We start from the raw sequence: 25,699 nt of genomic DNA on the forward strand, positions 1-25,699 counted from the left end.
GTCTTTCCCCTTGAGTAGCTGTATGCATATGTGTATAGAAACACACACCTGTGCACGTATGTGAAAGCAAGAGGTGGATATTGGTGTCCTCCTTAATTGCTTTGCACTGTATTATTCTGAAGCTGGGTCTCTCACTGTAACTAGACTAAGATATCTGGCTGGCAAACCCCAGAAGTGTCCCTAACTGCCCCCTACTCCCCATCGATACCTTTCTGTGATAGAATTACAGGCTCACACTACCCCTGCTTGAATTTTTATGTGGATGCTGAGGTCCTCCTGCTTTCAGGGAAAGCACTTTACCCACCAAGTCACCTCCCCAGCCCTGTCCTTCCTTAACAGCAACAGAAATCACAGCTAATTCTTTGGTTTTTTGGTGTTTTTGTGGTTTTCGAGACAGGGTTTCTCTGTTTAGTCCTGGATGTCCTGGAACTCACTCTGTAGACCAGGCTGGCCTCGAACTCAGAAATCTGCCTGCTTCTGCCTCCCAAGTGCTGGGGTTAAAGATGTGCACCATCATCGACTGGCTAATTCTTCAACTTGAATCTCCTTGGCTGGCTAGAAAAAGGATGCAGACAATTAAACCCATTTCTCCCAGCCCTGTGTGGCTGGCCTTCTTTCCTCGAAGGCCAGATCTCTCAAGCTGCTCTGTACTTCAACATCAACAATGAAGATGCTCCCTCAAACCTTGCTGTATATACCATTCTCTCTCCAAACTCCATTTTCCAGGCTCCCTTGAGCCTCAGCATTTGTGGCCCGTGTTATGACTTCCCCATGACTTTCTCTGGAAAGATCCAACTCTTTCAACTCTTTGGAACCCAAGTTCTTCTTCTGCAAGATTTCTGGGTCTGTCCCCTCTTAGCACATCTGGTGTGTACATCCTCTGCTCTGTCCCACCCCAGGCTGCTCTGGGTGCTCACAGGTCTCATCCATCTGGGTCACACAGACCAAGGACACTCACTCAGGTTCTTTGAATATAAGATCCACCAGATGCCATTCCTAACCCTTTGTGGCTGATCCCTGTGGCGAAGAACAGGCAAAAACACTCTTGACTTTGATGGCCGAACTTTCGGTCTATCCTGTCACTGAAGGTTTAAGGAGCAAGGCCTTAGGAGTGGGCCTCTCTTAGGTGCTTCAGCTCTGTTTGCCCTCCCTGTTTCTCCCTTTCAACCCAGGAAATACTGTTTTGGTTTTCCTGCCTGAGAGGGGGGGCAGGGGAGCTGTCTGTGAGTCTCTTCATTGTCCTTATTCTGTGGCAAAATTTCCTCTAGCCTAAAACTTCAATCCTCCAGTATGATTTAAGCTTTGTAAGCAAGCCTTCTTTGAATTATAAACGAAACCATTTCTTCTTTCCAAGGCTTGTCTCAGACAGATCCAAAGTCCTGTGGTTTCAGAGTCTTTTGGCAGGTGTGAATATAAAAATCCACTCAGACTTTCTTTGTAGACGGTGTCTGGTGTCTGCTCTTACCAAACAATGAATGTCGTCATGGGATAGAGGGGAAAGTGCACAATGACTTTAGGAGAAAAAAGAAAAAGAAAAGAAAAGAAAAAGCCCTCTTTAAGGGGCCATGAGGTGGCTTAGCTGAAGGGGCACCTGCCAAGTAAGCCTGACAGCTTGAATACAATCCCAACAGTGGAAAGAGGGAGCTTACCCATAAGTTAGTCCCCTGGCCTTCACATGCATGCTGTGGTGCATACATGTGGACATACACATACCTTACTAATAAAAAAAGATTTAGGGGAGCTGGAGAGATGGCTCAGTGGTTAAGAGCACTGATTGCTCTTCCAAAGGTCCTGAGTTCAACTCGTAGCACCCACATGGTGGCTCACAGCCATCTGTAATGGGAACTCATGCCCTCTTCTGGTGTGTCTGAGCACAGATATAGTGTACTTAGATATAGTAATAAATAAATCTCTTTTTTTTAAATAAAAATTAAATGTAAAGTGCTGACATATCTGAACACTATCCTAGAATAACTTTGGAGATGGTGTGGGCTAGCTTTGAAATAATTGCTGATACTCTAATTTTGTTTTACTCTTTGTTCTCCTTCAAGAGTACAGGCAGCCTTTGGAGATGTTTGGTAAACCTGGTCCCAACTGCCTGAGTCTGGCCAAACCACATTCCCTGGGAAAGTAGTAGCCTTTTAAAGTATGAAACTATGATATATTTAACATTTTTCTATAAACAGGCATAGATGTTTCTGATAGAGAATGAAAAGACAGAATACACACGCTTGTTTAGAGCGGGTGGCTGCATTTCCCTTTCCCTTACTTCTTTTCTTCCCCAGCATAAGCAGTTTTTAGGGGGTGAGTGAATGAGGTTTCTTCAGAGGAATGCAGGCACCTTGGAGAACATCCATCTAAAAAGTCTGTTTAGTTCGTGGGTCAGACAGTGGTTTATAAATAATCTTCTCTGGAATACAGGATGGAACCAAAGTAGAAAACTGAAGAGCCTGTGCTGGCGAGTAACAGGCTTGTCTCTCTTCCTCTACCCCACTTCTCTCCCTCCTTTATTTAAAATATAAGTGTCCTATGTGTGTTTGGTGTCACTGGAAGCCAGAAGAGAACACTTGGAGCTTGAGTTACAGCACTTGTGAACCATGTGGGTGTTGGGAACTGAACCGGGTCCTTTTGAAAGAACAGAAAGTGAGCCATCTCTCCAGCCCAGACTTCTCCCTCCTTGTCTCCCTCCCCACCTCTCTTCCTATCCATCCATTCGTTCATTATTTTGTATTTATTTTATTTTCTTTTATTTTAAGGGAGGGTCTTATTATGTAGCCCTGCTGGCATGGAGCTTACTATGGCTGCAAACTCGGAGATCTGTCTGCCTCTGCTTCTTGAGTGCTGGGATTAATGGCACGTGCCTGGCCTGACTTATTCTTATTCTTTTTTTAAAAGATTTATTTATTATATGTAAGTACACTGTAGATGTCTTCAGACACACCAGAAGAGAGCATCAGGTCTCATTACAGATGGTTGTGAGCCACCATGTGGTTGCTGGGAATTGAACTCAGGACCTCTGGAAGAGCAGTCAGTGCTCTCAATCGCTGAGCCATCTCTCCAGCCCCCTGACTTGTCCTCCTTTTTTTGTTTTTTTCATTTTGGTTTTGTTTTTTGTTTTGTTTTGTTTTGTTTTGTTTTGTTTTCGTGATCAGGTTTCTCTGTATAGTCCTGGCTGTCCTGGAACTCACTCTGTAGATCAGGCTGGCCTCGAACTCAAAAATCTGCCGGCCTCTGCCTCCCAAGTGCTGGGATTAAAGGTATGCACCACTACTGCCTGGCCTGACTTGTCCTTCTTAATGATACATTTTGGTCTGAGCTTATTTCAGTAAGAAGGGCAATGAGATGGCTCAGAGGGTAAAGGAGCTTCGACAACTCTGATGACCAGGGTTTGATTTCCTGGACCACACGGTGGAAGGAGAGTGCTTATTCTCAAAGGTTGTGTAGTGACCTTCACAAAAGCACCATGGCACACACAGGCACACATGCATACATATGTACAAAATAGTGTGTAATTTTTAGAAGAACCTTCATTAAGAAGACTAAAGGTAGCTGGGTAGTGATGGTGCACACCTTTAATCCCAGCACTTGGGAGGCAGAGGCAGGCAGATTTCTGAGTTCGAGGCCAGTTTGGTCTACAAAGAGAGTTCCAGGACAGCCAGGACTACACAGAGAAACCTTGTCTTGAAAAACAAAAAAGCAAAATACAACAAACAATGAAAAAAAAAGAACTTGAAAAACAAAACAAAACAAAAAACAAAAACAAAAAAAAAAGAAGATTGAAGACAATTTTGTTCTTCTGAGCAATCCGACTACAGACACACACAGGGACAGCTTTCTCCTAAAGCTTCATGATTTCTCCTTAGATGCAAGGCAGGTACAGTGGGGTGCCTGCTTCTACTTGTTTTGGGTCTCAGAAATGAATCCAGAGGAGTAAGAATTCACATACAAATAATTGAACAAGCAGACTGTGAAGTGTTTATCTGTTCCTATCTCTCCCACCAAATGTTAAACAAGTTTGAGCAAATAGATAGGGCGTTCAGCTGAATTTGTGGTTTCCTGAACCTGTGGTTTCCTAACGCCATTCTATCACAAAGCACCTCTTAGGAGCCAGACTGGAATGTTAATCTATTTTTGGTAAAACTTGAAGAAGACAGTTTTCTGATGTTTCTAGATGTTCGAGGCTTACATAACTTGTATCTGTCTTCTTCACCTTAGCTAATGGCTACAGATGCAGAAAGATGGTGTGTATTGTCCCAGAACTTGTCATCTCAGTACCCAGGAGGCTGAGGCAGGAGGATCACCACAAGATCAAGGACAGCCTGATCTACCTCATAAGTTCTAGGCCAGCCAGGCCTACAGGTTGAGTCTCAATCTCATTCCACCAAAAAGAGACAGAGAGGGAAAAAGAACTACATGCACACACCCCATAAGACATTTCCTGTAGAAGAATGGTAAAAGCCTTATCTGGCAATAATGTTATTTTGGGGTAGAGTTCAAGACAGGGTTTCTCTGTGTAACCCTGTCTGTCTCAGAACATCCTCTGTAGACCAGGCTGATCTCCATCTCAGAGATCCTCCTGCCTCTGCCTCTCAAGTGCTGGGATTCAATATGTGTGCCACCACGCCCAGTATACTTTTAAAATTTTTATTTTATGTGTGTGATTGTGTTCCAGGTTGTATCTCTCTGTACCATGTACATACTGTGTCCAGAGAGACCAGAAGAGGCCATCAGATCCCCTGAAATTGTAGATACAGATAGTGAGAGCCACTTGGTGGGTGCCAGGACTCGAACCTGGATCCTTTGTAAGATCAGCCAGTGCTCCTAATCATGAAGGCAACCTCTCCGGGACCAGTTTATGAGATTTCCCTTAAAATGAGCAGCATCTAGAGCTAGAACTGCATTCTGATTCAGCTTACCACACCCGGGCGTATACCCAAAGTATTCTATATCCTACAGCAGATGTTCACTGCCAGATAGTTGAATAACCTAGATGTCCATCAACAGATGAATGGCTAGGAAAACACACACACGCATGCACACAAATAATAACAAAAGAAAGTTCTGGGGCTGGAGAGATGGCTCAGCGGTTAAGAGCACCAACTGCTATTCTGAAAGTCCCAAGTTCAAATCCCAGCAACCACATGGTGGCTCACAACCATCTGTAATGAGATCTGACTCCCTCTTCTGGAGTGTCTGAAGACAGCTACAGGGTACTCACATTTAATAAATAAATAAATCTTAAAAAAAAAAAAAAAGAAAGAAAGAAAGTTCTGAATTTCAGGGTGTTGCTGCTGTACCTGAGACTTACCCACTGTAGAGCCAAGTCATATGCAGTAAGGAAACAACAGAGGACCCACAAACATAAAGAGTACTGAGCAATGTCAGGGTCTCATGAATGCTCTCCCCTGTCGATGGCAATACACGTCCGGTTGATCGTGACACAGAAACTCCCAGACTAATTCAGGGAGTACAACTCATAAGACAACAATGTATTAGGTACTGTGAGAGTGGTATGGGTAATTTTTTAGGATTGGATAGTTTGTTTTGAGACAGGGTCTCATGTATTCCAGGCTGGCCTTGGGTTTACCGTATAGCTGAAGATGACTTTGATCTCTTGCCTCCACTTCCCTAGTGCTGAGATTAGAGGTGTGCCCCACCATACCCATTTTATGCAGTGCTGCAGATTGAACCCAGGGTTTAGTGGGCACACATTCGGTAAGTGCTTTGTCACCTGAGTCACATTCATCTTCCTATATAGATAATTTTTGAAGTTTTGTATCATTGTTGTGTATGTTACAGGAATTCATATTAAAGAATGTGTGGGGGCTGGTGAGATGGCTCAGCAGTTAAGAGCACTGACTGCTTTTCCAAAGGTCCTGAGTTCAAATCCCAGCAACCACATGGTGGCTCACAAACATCCTTAATGAGATCTGACAACCTCTTCTAGTGTGTCTGAAGACAGCTACAGTGTACTTACATATAACAATAAATAAATCTTTAAAAAAAAAAAAAGAATGTGTGGAGCTCAAAGTCAACTTTGTGGAGTTGGTTCTCTTTTTCCACCTTTATGTGGATTCCTGGACATTGAACTCTGGTCTCCAAGCTTGTGTGGTGAGCAACTTCATCTGTTCTTTATCTTACCAGCTCTAATTTTCTTTTAAGAATGAAAGCTTCAGCACTTGGGAGGCAGAGGCAGGCAGATTTCTGAGTTCGAGGCCAGGCTGGTCTACAGAATGAATTCCAGGAGAGCGAGGGATATACAGAGAAACCCTGTCTCAAAAAACCAAAAAAAAAAAAAAAAAAAAAAAAAAGAAAAAAAAAAGAATGAAAAGCTGCTGGGCATGGCAGCACATGCTCTCAGTACTCTGAAGGTAGAGATAGACAGATGTCTGTGAGTTCAAAACCAGCCTGATCCCGGCTATTTTGTTTCAGTTCTAGGAGCAATAATGGGTAAAAAGTCCAGAATCATTCCAACAGAAACACAGCTATGTTATGCTGTCATTTATAGATCTCAAAGGTCCTGGGCACCAGCCTATAAGTTAGGAAGGCCATTTCTCTGATAAGCAGCATGACCAGAAGTAACTCAGGGGAGGAAAAGGTTTGTTTTAGCTTACAACTCTGGGGTCACACTTTGTCCCTGAGAGAAGTAAGAGTAGGAACTCAGGCCAGGCATAAATCCTGAGACAGGAACTGAAGCAGAAGCTATGGAATGTTTCCTGGCTTGTTCTCTGTAGCTTGCCCAGACTTCTTTCTTATACAGCCCTGGACCATGGTGGCACTGCCCATGTTGATCTAGGCTCTCCCACATCAAACATTAATAAAGAAAATATCCCACAGTCTTGCCTACTAGCCAATCTTTTTGTTTGTTTCTTTTTTTAAAAGACAGTTTCTCTATGTAGCTCTGGATGTCCTGGAACTCACTGTGTAGACCAGACTGGCCTTGAACTCAGAGATAGGCCTGCTTTTGCCACTTGATTTGCTGGGATTAAAGGCATGTGCTGCCACCACCTGGCTCCTACTAGCTAATCTTATAGAGGTATATCCTCAATTAAGTTCCATCTTCTTGGGCTGGAGAGATAGCTCAGTGATTAAGAGCACTGACTGCTCTTACAGAGGTCCTGAGTTCAGTTCCCAGCAACCACATGGTGGCTCTTAACCATCTATAATGGGATCTGATGCCCTCTTCTGGTGTCTGAAGACAGCTACAGTACTCAGAAAGGTCCATCTTCACAGACCTATTTAGATTTGTGTCAAACTGACATCAACCACCCACTCCAGTAAAATAGGGGAATGCACTGAGAGGCACGTTTCTTTGACTTGGTTTGATATCCTGTAAGAATATCCATCTCTGCTTGTTGGTTTTGGTAAGGGTGAGAACTGAAGCCCATGCCCATGCATACCAGGCAAGCCCTAGATCCAGTTGGAATTCTCTGCTGAGTAGTTCTTCAAAGTTTGGGCATAAGTATGGCATAAAGCAAACAAGACAGAAGTATCTGAACTGTATCAGTAGTCAAAAAGAAGAAGAAGAAGAAGAAGAAGAAGAAGAAGAAGAAGAAGAAGAAGAAGAAGAAGAAGAAGGAGAAGAAGAAGAAGAAGAAGAAGGAGGAGGAGGAAGAGGAGGAGGAGGAGGAGGAGGAGGAGAAGAAGAAGGAGAAGGAGAAGGAGAAGAAGAAGAAAAAAGAGGAGGAGGAGGAGGAGGGAGGGGAGGAGGAGGAGAAGAAGGAGGAGGAGAAGAAGAAGAAAAAGAGGAGGAGGAGGAGGAGGAGGAGGGAGGAGGAGGGAGGAGGAGGAGAAGAAGAAGGAGGAGAAGAAGGAGGAGGAGGAGAAGGAGGAGGAGAAGAAGGAGGAGGAGAAGGAGGAGGAGGAAAAGGAGGAAGGGAAGAAGAAGAAGAAGAAGAAGAAGAAGAAGAAGAAGAAGAAGAAGAAGAAGAAGAAGAAGAAGAAGAAGAAGAAGAAGAAGAAGAAGAAGAAGAGCAACAACAACAACAACAACAGGACTGGTGTATTAGAACTAATTTGATACATGGGGCATAGAACTAACCACCCAATTCTATTCCCTATAGAGACACAAATAACAATCACTTTACAAAGTCAATAGGAAAAGCATAGGGACGGGGCATCCCAGAGCAGCTCCTTGACTCTCCTCTGTAAGGTAAGGACAGCAATGATAAATATTTTCATGAAATCATTTTTTAAAAGTTAGGATTCTAAACTGGGCAGTGGTTGCGCACGCCTTTGGTCCCAGCACTTGGGAGGCAGAAGCAGGTGGATTTCTGAGTTTGAGGCCAGCCTAGTCTACAGAGTGAGTTCTAGGACAGCCAGGGCTACACAGAGAAACCTTTCTTGAAACAAACAAACAAACAAACAAAAAAGGGTTCTGACCACTGAGATGGCTCATCTAGTAAAGGCTCTTGTCTGATCACATGAGTTTGAATCCTGGAACTCACATCAATGTGGTAGGAAAGAATTGGCTCTACTAAGTTGTTCTCTGGTCCCACAGGTGTACCTTGACAGGTATACACCTCCCTATAATAATAAATACATTTTTAAAAGATTTATTACTTGCCGGGCAGTGGTGGCGCACGCCTTTAGTCCCAGCACATGGGAGGCAGAGGCAAGCAGATTTCTGAGTTCGAGGCCAGCCTGGTCTACAGAGTGAGTTCCAGGACAGCCAGGGCTACACAGAGAAACCCTGCCTCAAAAAAAAAAAAAAAAAAAAAAAAAAAAAAAAAAAAAAAAAAAAAAAAAAGCAGTCAGAGGCAGGAGAATCTCTCAGTTCAAAGCTTGGTCTACAGAGCAAGTTCTAAGAAGGCCAGGGGTACACAGAGAAACTCTGTCTTTGTTTGTTTGTTTGTTTTTTCTTTTTTTAAAAAAGATTCATTCATTTGTTTGGACACACCAGAAGAGGGCATAGGATCCCATTACAGATGGTTGTGAGCCACCATGTGGTTGCTGGGAACTGAACTCAGGACCTCTGGTAGAGCAGTCAGTGCTCTTAATTATTGAGCCATCTCTCCAGCCCGAGAAACTATGTCTTAAACATGCCCATCCCCTAAAACATTAAGAAAATGCTGGATTGTGGAGGAGCAGATATCTGAGGGAGAATATACCAGGCGATAAGTTGGCCAAACAATGGCTGGTATTAGTAATAGGGAGATCCACTGCGCAAAGGGTGACAGTGGGCTGGACTCCTCATGATAAGCCAGTGAATCACTCATGGACTGTGTTTCTTGTCCTCACACTGTCAGGCACTGCTGAGTTAGGAATTCTAGCTCCTGGTGTGGAGTACAGAGGGTTTGTCTTCCAAGAGACGCAGTGTGTGTGTGTGTGTGGGGGGGGGGTTCTATTACCCTGGAGTCTATGACTATCTGCCGAATAATCAGATGAGCTTCCCATGCTGTGCACTAGCACACAAAGAGTTACTGAATTGAAGGACGGAGCTCAATTAGGTAAGGTAAGATGCTTGCCTAACATTCATGAAGCCTTAGGTTTAATTCCTCAAAGAGCAAATAGTGGTACATGCTTGTAATCTTAGCACTCAGTGGTGGAGACAGGGAGATTAGAAGTTTAAAGTTATTTTCCACCACACAGTGAGTTGTAGGCCATCCTGAGAAACATGAAACCTTATCTCAAGGGAAAACACAAAATAGTGACCATGTTGCCAGTGCTATACTGTGACTTGGGTCTTGAATGTCTCCCACAGGTCCGTGTGGGAAAACTGGATCTCTATGAACGCCACTGTAAAGACTTAGTCCCCAGTGCTTGGTCCGAGGCATGGCACTCCTGAGATGTGGAGAAGCTTCTGGGATCTAGTGGTGGTCTTCAGATCTCTTTGGTGAGCTCCTCCTGGAGCCTGCAGAACACCTCTCTCTCTTCTCTTTTTCCTTTCTAACCACAAGTTGAGTGGATTAGCTATACCACGCTTTTCCAACACATGTGCTTTTTTTTTTTTCCGAGACAGGGTTTCTCTGTGTAGTCCTGGCTGTCCTGCAACTCACTCTGTAGTCCAGGCTGGCCTCGAATTCAGAAATCCGCCTGCCTCTGCCTCCCAAGTGCTGGGACCAAAGTCGTGTGCCACCACCGCCGGCCATATGTGCTTTTTTGACCTAGGCCCGAACAATGGAGCCATCCAGTCACGGGCAGAAACAACACTGTGAATCAAAGCACAGCTTTTCTCTTCACAGTTATTACAGACATTTGCTATATAGATGAAGAACTGATGCTGGCTACTATGAGGGGTAATGGTTGGGTCACTAACAAAGGACCAGCAGCACTTGTGCTGAACTTGGGGGCAGGGGTGTTATCCTGGGGGCATATCTCAGTACCTACATGACCAGTGCTAACTTTAAATGAACGCTCATGGCAAGCAAGCACAATTAATGATTCATACCCCCGGGGATGAAAACCTGAGTCACCAATAGGCAACAACTGAGATCTGCTGAATGCCAGCCAAGGGTGAGGACACTTGGAATGGGTGGGATAGACTGGAGACGAAGCTTATCAAAGCTGTCTTGAGACCAGTTTCTGTGGGGAAATAGAACAGCTCATCCTCTGACCCCTCGCCTGTTGAGTTATGAAACAGTTAAAAAAAAAAACTGGCCATTACCTCACAGGCTTTGTGATTGACTGGACTAAGTAGCGGGCAGAACTGGGTGTATCAGATTTCTCTTCGACTCTGCCACGTTCTTTCAGGAAACTCCCTGAGGTTCTTGTTGTAGCCATCAGCTATGTGGAGGATTAGTCTGGAAGCCATTTGCTCAATGCTTCTCTTTCTCTTTGCCCTTTGGGCCCCAGTGCCTCTGCTATTCGAGATGCCTGCAGCTGCCTACTCAGCCGTTCTACACACACACACACACACACACACACACACACACACACACACACACACAAACTGAAAATGGTTGAGAGTTACACCCTAGTCCAGGGCAGATAGAAACTAGCCAGCAAACATTCCTCCTGGAAAGGACAATTCTGAGACATGCTCTAGGTGGCTCTTCATAGAGTCCAGACTCTGCTCAAGAATACAAATCAAGCCTTATGTCCCATAACCTTTGCACTAACATTGCTCTCTGCCCCGCTTTACTCTTCCCAATCCCCTACTGGCACTTTCTTGTACCAAATGCATGATGATAATTGTTTAGTTACTGGTACTCTGCAGGGACATTCGCAGGGTTTGTAGGGTTTGCCGGTTACTGTAAACGCACATGCTGCATGGAGTTCAGATTACAGGCTTTCCCCACGTTTGCAACTAGAGAGCAAATATGCACAGCTGGCCCTTGGAAGTCAGTGTGAGCAGATCCAGTGTTTTCACCAGTAGGGAAGGTGCCTCAGAGAAAACTGAGACGTTGTAACATTTGTGTTAGAAGATTAAACCAAAAAGACAAAGGGCTTGCCAACCAGGGTCATAATTAAATAAACAGAAAGATAGATAGATAGATAGATAGATAGATAGATAGATAGATAGATAGATAGATAGATAGAATCAAGATCATAATGAAAGAAAGGGGGGAGAGAGAAAGCGAGCAAGCATTAGGAAGCTGGGTTTAGTGGCTAAGAGTCTTTGCCACTCTTGCAGAAGCCCTAAATTTTCTTGGCTGTTTTCTACCAGCCATGTTGTTTGGCCCACAGCAGCAAGTAACTCAAGCTATAGGGGATCTGACACCCTCTTCTGGCCTCTGCAGGCACCAGTAGACAGGGGTGCGCGCACACAGCAGACAACTTAAAAAAACTTTTTTTTTTTTTTGAGACAGGGTTTCTCTGTGTAGCCCTGGCTGTCCTAGAACTCACTCTGTAGACCAGGCTGGCCTCAAACTCAGAAATCTACCTGACTCTGCCTCCCAAGTGCTGGGACCAAAGGTGTGCACCACCACTGCCTGGCTAAAAAAACTTTTTATGAGTTTTACAGCATGTACCCCAGTTCCACCCATCACCCCATCCCTTCATATCCACCCTCTGCCCTTGCAACTTCCCCTGCCATATATATATATATATATATATATATATATATTAAACAAAACAAAGCATAGAAAACATTTCACCCTGGAAGCTGTAGTGTGTTACAGTGTATCCCACAGTACACCCTTTCTTTTGCCCACCACATCTCCACTTGCAAATGTTCATTGCAATGAGTCATTGGTCTGGCTGAGGGCCTCTGGCTTTTGCTACATCAGCAATATTGGATCCTCACTGGGACTCCTTTCAGTTATCCTGTTGTTGCCTTCCCTGTGTCATAGAGATTCGATACCTTTGGATTAGCACAACTGGCCCTTTCACAGGATCCACAGTTCATAGATAAGGTAGATTTAGGGGTGGGTCAACTCAAAGCCCTGAATCTGAGCCTGGGTGATAGCAGTGTGGGTCAATCAGCCAGCTCTCCAGCACTGCCCCAGCTAGGTCACCGAATGCCACTGCTACTAGCAGGGGGCAGGGTCAGCTCACAGGGCTCACTGGCACTCATGACTGGCACTCGTGACACCCAGAGCCAACTCTACAGTGCTTCCCAGTCATCATGCCGGGCCCACTCTCCCAAGTGTTGCAGCGGAGGAGCTGGGCCAGCTCTCCAGCTCTCATGACTTTGGAGCTGGCTCACCCATGTCTTCCCCATCAGGGGCATTTCCACTGTGTTGCCCAGGAGAGTGTTGCAGCTGGTGAGGGACAGGGACAGCTCTCCCAGCTCTCAAGATCTTCCTACTGCTTCGGATGGCAGGGGGTGGGGCCAACTCTGCACAGCCCTTGGACGTCAACATGGTCCTAGACCAAGGAAGTTTGCATGGTCTTTAGTGGTAATATGAACCAGGGACATCGACACTGACTGTACCCATACATGGCCCACAGCCATAGCACAGTCTGGGATTTCACCATAGGCCTAAGGGGCCGGGCTGGCTGCTCACAACAGGCGATTCCTCTGTACCCTAGTGTCTCCAGTTCCATCTCGTTTCATAATGCTCAAACTGTTCTGCTTTCTTCTCTCCCATCTGTCACCACACACTTTGCATATTCTAGTGGCTCCCGCTGAAGGCAGGCCATGCACGTAGCTGGCAGGCCTCTGGGTGACCTCCTCTGCCTGCGCCATGTGGTGTGGCAGCAAGCGGGCCTGTAGGCGTCTAACGCCACCCCATGTGGCACAGTGGTGGGCGGATCTATGGATATCTTCCCTCTCCCCCGCTGCATGGCATGGTGGTAATCTAGTCTCCGGGTGTCTTTCTCCTCCCTAGTGTTATGTGTCAACAGGTGGGCCTCTGGGTTTTCTCTGTTAGCCCTCACCATGTGGCGTGACTACAGGAAGGCCTTTGTGTGTCTTTGGCCTGTTTGTGCAGTGTGGCAGCAGGCTGGTCTCTTGGAGTTTTCCCCCTTCTGCTCCCCCCAACTGCACACACACATATTTTAAAAATATATAAAAACAAAATAGAATCAGGAACAACCTGACATGCTATGAAAATGAGTAAGATGTGGGTAGGAGAAGGAGGAGGAGAAGGAGAGAGAGAGAGAGAGAGAGAGAGAGAGAGAGAGAGAGAGAGAGAGAATAATTGGGTACAATTTCTATTATATAGTAAACTGGTGGAGGACAGAAGAGAGGGAGGCAGGCAGTATGAATTAAAGAATACTCACTGTATCCTTGGGAAAGAATAGGTAATGACATCATCTCCAGAGACAGGGAGTAAGGATGATGGCATATAACAACGTACTGGATTTGAGTGTTCTTTATGATATCCCAATAGAGCTACCTAGTGTGGAACACAGGCCTGAAGCTTAGGAAATACACAGAAAACAGAGAGGCTGTGCCTTTTCATATTACTGTGAAACATTTGTGTGTGCATGGGCACAGACAGAGCCAGGAGATTGTCCCAGGGGACCTCATGAACCATTCACCTTGTTTCTGAGACTGGGTCTCTCATTTGCCCACTGAGTACGCCGAGGTGTCTGGCCTGCAAGCCCCAGGAATCCACCCATCTCCACCTCCCCACCACAGGGTTACAATCCCTAACCTGTCTGTGTGGAGGGAGTGCGGCTGAACTCAGGTCTCCATGCTTCAGCAGCAAGCTATCTCCCCAGCCCTGCTGAGGTTTCTCAATAATGATTTAGTGTTCTGGGAATATCCTGCCATCTTCTCCCTCCCACCGGGCCAGGCGGTGGCAGGGCTTCCCGTATTGCTGCCTGCAGGGCAGTCCTCCTCTGCGGTCAGTTTCAATACAGACCTTTGACCGGCCTAGTGTGAGGAAACTAAGTTCAGGAGAAGGCTTTCATAGCCTGGATTTTTAGAACGAAGACTCAAAGAGGACACCAGCAGGAGACTGATTTGGGTGGGGGACCAATAAAAGAGGTAGCTTCCCCACCCCCATAAGAAGCCAGGTAGATGGGTGTTGCCCAGGAGGGCCCCTTCCTGGCCCATGGCCTCACTGCTGAGTGTCAGTGTGGGACAATGGCTGTGTTCCCTGATAAATGTTGGAGGCCTAGAAGAAAAGGAGGCCTGCTACTTCATGTGTGAGTTTTACACAGCTCTTTGGCTGGCGTACTCCAGCATAGTAGCTGCCTACAGAGTGACTGCATGGTGTTCATAATTCTGTCTCTAGGGAAGTTGGGAGGAGTTCCTACCATCCCCAGAGGTGGAGGGGAAAGGCTGACAGCCAGTGAAGCAGCAGCCCTTAGAGATGGGTTGCCAACTAGAGGGTGATGGAAAAGCCAACAACGGGTATGCAAATTCAGTAGAGTGAGCAGAGTAAGATGCCAGGCTCTCCTCTCCATGGCCATCGCCATGTAGTGTAAAAGTCACTCTAGGTCCCTTACAAAGACAAAGAGACTTAATATTTATCAAAAAGCTCTTTGCACTATAGCTGGGCAGATACTTATCTATATTTTAATTCTATTTTAACCTGCCTATGACCACCTGCTACCTAGTCACATGCCCCATTATTTGTCAACTTAGTTTTGCTGCTCCTGGTCCATCAGTATCCTCATGGTGACTCCCCTGGAGACTTGCTCAAGGCCAATCTCCTGGTGAATCAATCTCTCTGTCTCTCCCTCTCCCTCTCTCTCTCTCTCTCTCTCTCTCTCAATATATATATATTGAGAGATATGTATACATATATATATATATATATATATGTATATATATATATATATATCCCTAGTTCCCACCAGAGACCCTCTTCCCTGGATTGGGAGTCTGGCCTTCTCCTCTCCTGCCCAGCTATTGGCTGATGAGCTTTTTATTAACCAATCAGAGGTGATGGAAAACAAATTTTACACAATATTGAGACAGGAGATGCTTGACATTGCAAGTTTGGACTACAACCAGATCTTTGGATACAGAAACCAGCACAAGAATACACAGTACACGGAAACATCGCCTGACAATATATAGATTTCCTGTGCTGAGATTTGAACCATTGAAAATAAACAACAGGCCCATTAACATGCCAGGGTTCATTTGGTTTATAAATTGGGTGACAGAATCTGCAAAGGTCCAGGTAACACACCTGAGTGAGAGAGCAGAGCAGACAGTGAGCCTTTCTGTTTCTTTGTTCTAATTTGGTTTGGCTTGGTTTTTGCTTTCAAGACCAGGTTGGCCTAGAACTCACAGAGATCTGCCTGCCTCTGCCTCCTGAGTGCTGGAATTAAAGGCATGGGCTACCACACTCAGCTGACAGTTTTTAAAAACTGAATAGGACTCAAAAAACAAACAAACAAAAACAAAACAAAACTGAATAGGACAGTAAAGAAATTACTTGAGGGATAGCCTGGTCTACAGAATGAGTTCCAGGACAGCCAGGCTACACAGAGAAACCCTATCTTGAAGAAAAAGAAAGGAAGAAAGGAAAGAAGGAAGAAAGGAAGGAAGAAAGAAAGGAAGAGAAAAAAGAAAGAGAAATTACTTGAGGACCAGCAAGATGGCTTAGCCGGCAGCTCTTGCAGCTGATCCTGATGTTTGATTCCTGGGACCCGCATTGTGGAAGGAGAAAAACTGATTCCTGCAAGTTGTCTTCTGACAACTCAGTCAATCAATCCATGCCAAAAGAAATGATTTGGTCGGCTTCAGCTAGGTGTCTGCATTACGTAGGAACTAAAACAGGACAGAAACACAGGGAAAGTAATAGACACAGGGATATTAGAGCCACTTACCAGATGAGACTGGAGAATTCCAGGACAAGAGAAAGGGCTCAGTGGGTAAAGTGAGGACTTTGCAAATGTGAGGACCTCAGTTCTATTCCCATAATCCATGTAAAAAAGTTGACTTTGGTAGCATATGCTTTTACTCCTGGCACTAAGGGAGAAGATAGATCAGCCTTACCAACCCAGGGAATCCCAGGTCAGAGAGAATAAAAATACGATAATAGGGTGGGGAATAGAAGAAGGAGAAGTTGTCGGATGGTACTTCTAAGGTGAACCTATGGTCTCCATATACCATGTACACCAGCACTCACATTGCACACACATACATGCACAAAAGAAATCCAACACAATTAGCATTTGTGTGAGGACTTTCCCCATTGCCCAGCTATAAACCTGTGGCTTTTTATGATTCCCACCAGAAACCTCAGTTACAGTAGAAGAATGTGTCCCGACTCCTTGTGCAAGCCTAGTGGCTCCTGATTTTATCTTACCTGACTGCAATACTGTAATACCATTCAGGGAACCTCTGGAGCCACCCTAGAATGTCACTTAGCAAGAAGAGTGGAAAAGGGATTTCTTAGCAACCCTTTGAGATGTAACCTGAGACCACCAGAACGATTTGTCTACAGCTTAGACACTTAAGCAGTACTTTTCTTTAAGAAGCCCAACCCATGTTCTCCTATATGCTTTATTCTCTCTTCTTTTTATTTTTTTCTCTTCTCAAGACAGGGTTTCTCTGTGTAGCTCTGGCCATCCTGGAAATCGATTTGTAGACCAGGCTGGCCTTGAACTCACAAGAGATCTGCCTGTCTCTGCCTCTCAAGTGCTGGGATCAAGTGGGTGTGAGCCACCATTGCCTGGCTTCTTCCTTCTAGTTTTAATAGACTCCAAGTCTGCTTCACACAGGTTAGTCCTGAGATTCTTATCTGTCGCCAAGGATCTAGTCTTGTCCCAGGACAGGTCTCTGCAGACCTCAGGCTGATGCAGGTGACAGTGTGGAGCTCGTCTCCTTCACTGCCGCTAATGACTGGAATTATGTGAAAGTCCCTCTGTGGTGATCCCTTGAGTTTCTGATTGAGTAAGCTAAGGTTTGATCCCCCAGTTTCCAGTGGGCTTCAGTTTGCTTCCTAAGAGAAGGTGGCTGGAGCCTTCCATGGCTTATCAAGGATATATTTCAACATACTTATAAGAGAATAAAAAGAATGATTTGAGTTAAAAATCTGAATGAAAAAAAATCTGAATGAAATACCTACATCACTATACTTAAAAATTACCATGGCCAATTATCACATGTATTAGTGCTCTTCAGAAGAATGGAGCCGACAGAACATGTGGATATGTGAAAGGGAGTATTATGAATCCCTAGAACTCACATAAAGATGGCAGGAGAGAGCCGACTCCACAAAGTTGAATCTGACCTCCAAATGCTCATTGTGGTACCCAAGCATGAACACACACACACGCATACATACCCTCTGTAAAAATCAAATAGAGCTGAGGAATACATAGAGAAAAGGGGTTTTCCATTTTAAGAAGCTTCCTCAACTTGAGGTTAGCTATTGGACCACCAGTTAACCACTTCTGTCTTTTAAGTTCCTTTTAACTTCGGAAGCCAGTTTCACAAAGGCCCTCCCGGCTTTCTGCAGGGAGAGAGCAGGCACTCCTGTTCATCATATGCAAGCACCTGCCTGGTTAATTCTTCCTTATGAGTCCCATCTGATGGAAAGAAAAGAACTGGGATTCAAATACTGGGATTTGGAATTATCGTTATTAAATGCTTCAGCTCATAATAATCCCATGGGGATTTCTCAATGATCCTATTGCCAATTTCAATGTCTTCCATCATTAAATATTAATACCAGTAATGGAATTGACTTCTGATCTTGTTTGAAATAGCATGAATGGCCTACTTAAGAGTAAATGTAAAAAATGTACATGGCGCCAGGTGTGGTAGTTTGGTTTTAATCCTGGCTCTCAGGGAGCAGTGGCAGGCAGATCTCTGTGACTTTGAGGCCATTCTTAATTCTACATAGTGAGTTCCAGGCCAATTAATGCTACACAGTGAGACACTGTTTTATTAAAAAAAAAATGCCGTGAGGTATTAGGAGAAATTATTACTCTCAAAAATAAGAGACACATTGAATACATTCAGATTTTCTTTTTCTTCTTCTTCCCCCTTTTTTTGAGACAGTTCTCACTTTATATCTCTTGTTGTCCTGGAGCTCACTATGTGGATCAAGCTGGCCTTTAACTCAGAGATCCTTCAGCCTCTCTGCCTTTTGAGTGCTGTTACTAAAATGTGGGCCACTATGATTGGCTCATTTTATTCTTAACATGTAAGAACACAAATGTGTGAGTTTATAAAGCAAAAGAGTTAATTCTACAACTGCCTGTTTACTTATTTGTGAGACTGGGCCTCCGACCTAGGCCTGTCCGTGCTAGAAATCACCCTATTACGAATTCACACTGCTAGCCACTAGTGTTTAGATTTAAGTCCTGACTACTCAGGAATACTCTACCCACAATTAGATGTTACGTCTGTCCTAACACAGATGATAAAATGTGGATTACATATTAACAGAATTCTGACAGCTAATATGAATGAAACGGATCCTGCCAAAGTGCAATGAAATATTATGTAAACAACCAATCAATCGCTCACACCTATCAACATTTTAGACGGTGACTAGTTTAGAATTCAGAATTAGTTTAATTTTCTTGGGAAAAATTAAAATAACATCTGTAAAAAATATATATTTATTTATTTGGTAGGTACGTATGGAGGTCAGAGAACAATTTGCTGGAGTCAGTTCTTTCTTTCCTCCATGGCGTTTGGGGTACCGTATTCCCGGTCGTCAGGCTTGGGCCTTTTTACCTCCTTGGCTAATTTCGCGGCCCCTGCAATCCGATTTTGAGAGTCTAATTTTCCGTAATATTTTGCCACTATAGAAAAACATGCTATCATTTTGGCCTGTAATGTAGGCTCAGGACGGTGAGTCAGAAGGATGCAGGGTTGGAGGCTAGCCTGGGAGCCACAACAAGCCGCGTCTCCAAAAAAAAAAAAAAAAAAAAAAAAAAAAAAAAAAAAAAAAAAAAAAAAAGAGGAGTAGCGGCTATCGGCTATCTTCCCACCCCCAACCCTTTCTTTCTTCAGGGCTTTTCTGCCGCCCCGACAGCGAAGGCTCAGCTATGCAGGTTTGCATGGCTGACTACGCCTGGTGGCCGGCCTTGAAGCCGACACCCCACCAGATTTAGGCCCGCGCATTCCTTCCCGGGTCCGAAGGCTGATGGCGAGCCGCAAATGCACGCTTTTCAAATGTGGCTTTAGGTTGGGGCTCAAAGGCCTAATCTGCAGGCGACGTTCTAGTGCGGCAGGCTCCCGGGGAGACCTTGTTGTTGAGCAAAACCGCAAGGTGGTTTCTCGGCGGAAGAGCCACGTTTCTCGGCCCTTCCCCCCATCCCCCAGTCCACCCCACCCCCGCCTCCTCCGGGGGCCGCGGGCCTCAGCCACCAACCTCCTCCCCAGCCGGGCCCCCGCGCGCGCCCCCGCCGCGGGCCTCGCGACGCGCGCTCCGGAGGAGCTCCTTGTTTCTGGAGTCCCGCCACGCTTGCTCCATCCCAGCCCCCCAGCCTCGCGCGCAGCCGCAGAGCGGGTCCCGCCCCTTCCCGCCGCGCGCCCCTGCACCCCCGCGCGCTCCCGGAGTGGGCCTCCTGCGCCGCAGCGACGCCTCCTCCTCCTCTTCCTCTCCGGCCGCTGCAGCTTGGTAGGGGCGGTTGGTCCAGCATGAGCTCGGACATGGCAGCCGACGACACGGAGGCCCCAGTGCTCTCGGAGGACGAGGTGCGGGGCGGCTGCGGGCCGCGCGGGGGCTCCTCGTGGCGGGGGTGGTGGGCGATCGGGGCCCGGGCTTGGCCGCGCGCTCTGGAGCCGGGCAGGCGGTGAGGGAGAGGTGGAGAGAGGCGCGCACGAGGCCGCTGCGGGAGCAGATCCCCGCCTGCTCGCCTCGCTGCTCGGGGCCTTGGGCCTCTCAGGCGGCCTCCGGGGGGGGGGGGCCCTGGCTGCAGCCTGGGCGCGCTCACCCTCTCCCGGAGGGCGATGGCTTGGGTGGGGCGGCCTCCCGAGACTCAGCATCCAGCTTCTGCCGCAGCGGGAGCAGGCCGAACTTAGCGACTTTACCTACTATGGCTTCCCGAAGGCCAGGGTGGGAACGAAGGGGGGAGGGGGGAGGGTGGGATTCCTTCGATTCCGCGGCAATCGACAGATGTGGGAAGTTCACACTTTGTTTCAAGGCCTTTGTTAGTATTTTTGAAAAAAATGAAGGCCAAAGAAGTACAAATACTTTGAGGAACCCCCCACCCCCACAGCTGTTGGCTCTGAAAACGGCAGCCCAAGGATTTGCGGCAGGCAAAACCGTCTGTTACAGAAGAACAACTTAATCGCGACTTTGCCTCGCGCTCACTGAAAGTGAGGCCCTCTTGAGGAGGGCTTCGATGGAGCTGGCGGTTGTCTCAAATGGGTGGGGCATTAGAGACTTCGAAGTGTTTAACAGTGACCCTTTCAGATTGTGTGTGTGTGTGAGAGAGAGAGAATCCAATCTGCGCGTTTCTGTTACTTAATCTAACGGTCACATGTGCCTTTTATGAAGATCGGACTCAATTAGCTGGAAATTCCCAACCCCCCAATTTCTATTCCTTTCTCAGGAACCTCCAAACAGTATTGTAATGGCGCCCTCCAATTTTTCCCATTTCCCTAAAAGCTTTTTGTTTATACTCAGTGGGCACTTTATTAACGTCAGATTTTTTTTGCAACATTTTGAAAACATTTGTGTGTGTGCGCGCGCGTGCGTCTTTGCGTGTGTGTGTGTGTGTGTGTGTGTGTGTGTGTGTGCGCGCGCGCGCGTGTGTGTGCGTGTTGTGGTTAGAATTAATTTTTTAGGCAATCCTGTTTTGTTTTGTTTTTTTTTTAAACATGAGTGGAATGGAGGACTTATTAAATGAACTAATCTAGTCCTAGAGAGAGGTTTCTTGAGATTTTACTCCTGGGAAATCTAGAAAGTTATTGTTATAAAAGTTGTTAGTAAAGGGGCTGGAGAGGTGGCTCAGTAGTTGAGAGCGCTTGTAAAGGATAGAAGTACAGCACCGTGGTGGGGCAGCTCATAACCAGTAATTCCAGCTTTAGATCTGATGCCCTCCAGCCTCTGTGGCACCAGAACACACACACACACACACACACACACACACACACAAGACTACATCTTTATTTTTAAAGGTGAGAGTAGATTGGTGATTACTGGAGCTGGTAAGAGCAGTTGGGGAAGAGAGGCCAAAGCAAAGACCAGTGAGTGGGTATTGAGTTACAGGAGCAGTAAGTTCTGTTGGGCTATTAAATGCACAGTGGGTGAATGCTTATATACTTTGGAATGTTACAAAATGGGCTGGAGGGAGGACTTAGTTAAGAGAACTTGCCCTTACAGAGGACCTAGGTTTGGTTCCCAGCACTCACAGGGGTGGTTTATAACCATCAGGACTCATGCCCTCTTCTGACCTCTGTAGAAGTCAGCCAGAAGCACATGCAGGCAAGACACTCACACACAAAATAAATAAACCTTTAGAAAAAAGTCCAGTTCTCAGGTAACATTTAGAATGTGGTATCAGGCACATAGATGGTTCTAGCTACTCAGAGGCAGCCTTCCACTTCCTCCAGCCAGGGTGGACAGTCCCCATTATTTTATAGGAGGAGTCAGGAGATACAGCTGTCCTGAGGCTAGGATGCCTTTCCTGTCTCCTTACCAGCTGCATACCTACTCAACGTGGAGGATCTCAAGTTGGGGTTCTGCTGCCTCTCCCAGATTTCTCCTCTTACCTCCTTCTAGCAGAGCTAGCTAGTCACAGACTAATTATTGCTAGAGTTCTCTTTCTCTGTCTTCTTTTCTCCCTGTTGGCCCAGTATCTGTATTCCAGATTGTCTTTTTCATCTGCCCAGCTGAAATAAAGATCTGTGTGACAGCCAGTAGGTGCTCAGCAGCAACTTGGGCTAGGAGCTCCACCTTTGTAGTAACCTGAACTTAATGGAGTATCTGTACTTCTGAAGAGTTTAGGACCCAGGGCCTGTTGTATTTCCATGACCAAGGTCTCGATGTGGGTTCTGTGACTCAAATTTTCTCCCATCATTCTGTGTCTACTTTGTGCTCACTAAGGGAGTGAGGTAGGAAGACAGACATGGTTGTGAGCATCTTCCACTGCAGTGCTAATTGGGTTATTAATATTTACTCAGCAGACGTTCATTAACGTTCTGTGTGCATTGTGCCAAGCACCAGGGATATGGAGGATAAAAGACTGCCAGCCTCCAAGGAGTTCACTGTCTGGTGAAAAAGATAGAAATTGCTTGTCTCCTGGTTGTAGTTGGAAGCTCATCGCTGTCATTTGGCATTTATTTTCTGGTTTATCACAAAAACATTTGGCAGCTTGTAACACACACCACACATACACACACCACACACACACCACATATACTACACACATAGACACCACACATACACACACATATCAGAACATCCCTCCGCCCCTCACACACATTTTATTCTTTATTTAAAGATGGAAACATGGCAGCTGTGTCATCTCTTGAGCTCAGACTAGTGAGAGGAGCCAGCCTGGTGCTGTTGATTAAAAGTGGTTGGGCTGGGCTGGGGTTTAGTTGGTGGAGTGCTTGCCTAATGTGTCTGAAGCCATGGATTGGATAGCCCACATTTCATATACCAGATGTGTTAGTCCATGTTTTTAATACCAGCACCTGGGAGATAGGCAGGAAGAGTTGTGTGAGTTTGAGGCCCGTGTGGTCTATATAGCAAGGTCCTGAACAGCCAGAGCTACATAATGAGACCTTCTCTCAGGCAAAAAAAGGCAAAGGTTATGTGGCAGTGCATCAGAGAATACATCTGTCATGCCAGGTGGAAACAGAGCCAGAGGATCGCTTGACTAAAACCAACCAGAGCTATGTTGTGAGCTCGTATCCCTAAAAGAAGGAAATGGATTCAGATAAGTCTGAAACAGAAACAAGGAGAAAAATGAATAGAAATGGCATGGAATGTAGAGAATTGTGGCTTAATCTTACAGAGTGATGGACACAGACTCACTGGATGACAGAAGGTATTAAAGCATGCTGAAGTTGGATTTAATACCTCCCCCATTTTTCAATGAGTTTTAGTTCTTTTATGTGTAGCCTGTAGAAAGGTTCTGTTTGCAGACATTTTACTATCAGAGCATTAGCTAAATGAAGAAGTGTAATATAATTTACATGGTTTGCTCTAATGGCCACTTAGGATTAGCTATGGAAAAGAACTCATCACCCCTTTGCTTCTTTGAAACAGGGTCTCACTATATAACCTGGAGAACTTTGTAGATCGGGCTGGTCTGGAACTGAGACCTGCCTGTCTGCTTCCTGTGAGATTAGAGGTGGGCTTAGAGGTGCCAGGCATTTCTCCCCAGTCGTTGGTGGAGAGAAAGGATGTGGGCCTGGGGATTATTACCTGATGTCCTCCCAGGGGGCAGCCAACTTTTTAGAGGCTGGGAACTGTTTCCCAGTTAGTGTTTGTGAGACATAGGTTTCCTAATTAGATGTACTTACTGAAGATTGTGGGGTGTGGGGTGGAGAAGGGTATCACTTTGGCTTTTTCTTCTGACAAACATATGTGTATGCAGATTGAATTTTTCTACAAAAGAGTTACAATTTTGGCTGGGCGGCGGTGGTGCATGCCTTTAATCCCAGCACATGGGAGGCAGAGGCAGGCGGATTTCTGAGTTCAAGGCCAACCTGGTCTACAGAGTGAGTTCCAGGACAGCCGGGGCTACAGAGAAACCCTGTCTTGAAAAACCAAAAAAAAAAAAAAAAGAGTTATGATGTTGAGGGCTGGAGAGAAGGCTCAGAGTTCAGTTCCTAGCACTCATTAGGCGGCACACATACAAGCCTGTTATTTGAACTTCAGAGTATCCCTTTACTCTTCTGGCTTCCACAGATGCACATACCCACACACAAACATCTAAATAAAATTAATAAAGATAAACAGTAACAAAAAAGAACCCCAGTGTCTGAGGCTAGACTTGTAGCTTAGTTGGTCAAGTGCTTGTCTAGCAAGTGCACTGGGTTTATGGGTTTATGCATTCCTGTAATCTCATATCTGGAAACAGAGGCAGGGGATTAAGGTTCAAGATGCTCCTGGCTAAATGTATGTATGCAGAGCATCCTGTATGTGGGCATATCCTCTACTACTTAGCTATGTCCCCAGCCTCGAATCTTTCCTACTTAAATTCTTAGAAATATTAAGGAATTATTGTAGCTTTTTTTTTTTTTTGAGATTTAAAAAAATTACATTTATTTACACGTGTGTGTATGTGTGTGTGTATGTATTTGTGTGACATGGTGCATGAATGGAAGTTAGAGACAACTTGTGGGAGTCATATCTGTGTCATGTGGGTCTCAGGAATTGAACTTGAGCCGCCGTCACCAGGCTTGGCAGTAAGTGCCGGGGCATGCAGCTATTTTGCTGATACTCTCTTGTGAACTTTTTTCAATTTTGATTTTTCTTTTCTTTTTTTTTTTTTTTTAAAGAAATCCTTTTTTAAAGATTTATTTATTTTGTATGAGTACACTTAACAGTCTTCAGACACACCAGAAGAGGGCATTGGATCCAATTACAGGTGGTTGTGAGCCACCATGTGGTTGCTGGGATTTGAACTCGGGACTTTCAGAAGAGCAGTTGGTACTCTTAACCACTGAGCCATCTCTCCAGCCCCAATTTTGATTTTTCAAGACAGGGTTTCTCTGTGTAACCCTGGCGGTCTTGGAATTCACTCTGTGGACCAGGCTGGCCTCGAACTCAGAGAGACTTGCCTGCCTCTTCCTCTCTGAGTGCAGTGATTAAAGGCATGAGTTACTACTGCCCAGTGAATTTTGTTTCTTATGGATGTTGTGTAAGATAGTAATTGGGTGCCATTGCTAATGTCTTGTTTTTACATTTCAATATGGACTCAAGTCATTTATTAAGACCACAACAAATTCAAGGAGTTGGAGATTGGAATTATATTAGATTTATATATTACTTTGGAGAAAATAGACAACTTACTAAATATTTTCATCTACAAGTACAGCGAATATCTTCATTTTTAGTTTTCTCATGTCCTTCAACTGTATTTTTAACATTACCAATTGAAGTTTGTGCATTTTTATTAATTTTGTTTCTTTATCTTGTACAATTTTAAACATGTATATGAAAAAATATGTATATTGAGACTGTGTAGAACTGGCTACCTTGGAACTTGGTATGTAGATCAGAGAGATCTTTCAGTCAGCCTCTTGAGTGCTGGCATTAAAGCCATGTATAAACATGAGGGGGAAGGCTCCTAACTAGGGATTATCTGAATCAGGTTGTTCTGTGAACAGATCTGTGGGGGTTGTCTTGATGGTTACTTCATGTAAGAAGACCCAGTCTGTTGTGAGTGGCACTCAGCTCTAGTAACTTATTCTCACCTGTCTTAGTGTCTTATTTATTGTCTGAAGAGACAGTATGACCAACAGAGAGGAAAAGGCTTTACT

General features: G+C 45.3%; 1 protein-coding gene across 2 annotated transcripts in view; it reads left to right on the forward strand.

Annotated features, from left to right (window-relative positions):
- The first annotated feature begins 19,755 nt into the window (after positions 1–19,755).
- Positions 19,756–25,699, forward strand: part of Nedd4 (NEDD4 E3 ubiquitin protein ligase) — an 84,925-nt gene continuing 78,981 nt past the window's right edge. The window contains exons 1-2 of one of the 2 annotated variants that reach the window (XM_031344628.1): positions 19,880–19,951; positions 20,373–20,381. In XM_031344628.1, coding sequence (XP_031200488.1) covers positions 19,895–19,951; positions 20,373–20,381 — 66 coding nt within the window. In that variant the 5' untranslated portion in view covers positions 19,880–19,894. Of the gene's footprint in view, positions 19,952–20,372; positions 20,382–25,699 lie in introns of both variants that reach the window. The other variant, XM_031344626.1, reaches the window with a different exon arrangement.

The sequence above is a fragment of the Mastomys coucha genome, unplaced genomic scaffold (assembly GCF_008632895.1).
Source record: "Mastomys coucha isolate ucsf_1 unplaced genomic scaffold, UCSF_Mcou_1 pScaffold23, whole genome shotgun sequence".
Lineage (NCBI taxonomy): Eukaryota > Metazoa > Chordata > Mammalia > Rodentia > Muridae > Mastomys > Mastomys coucha.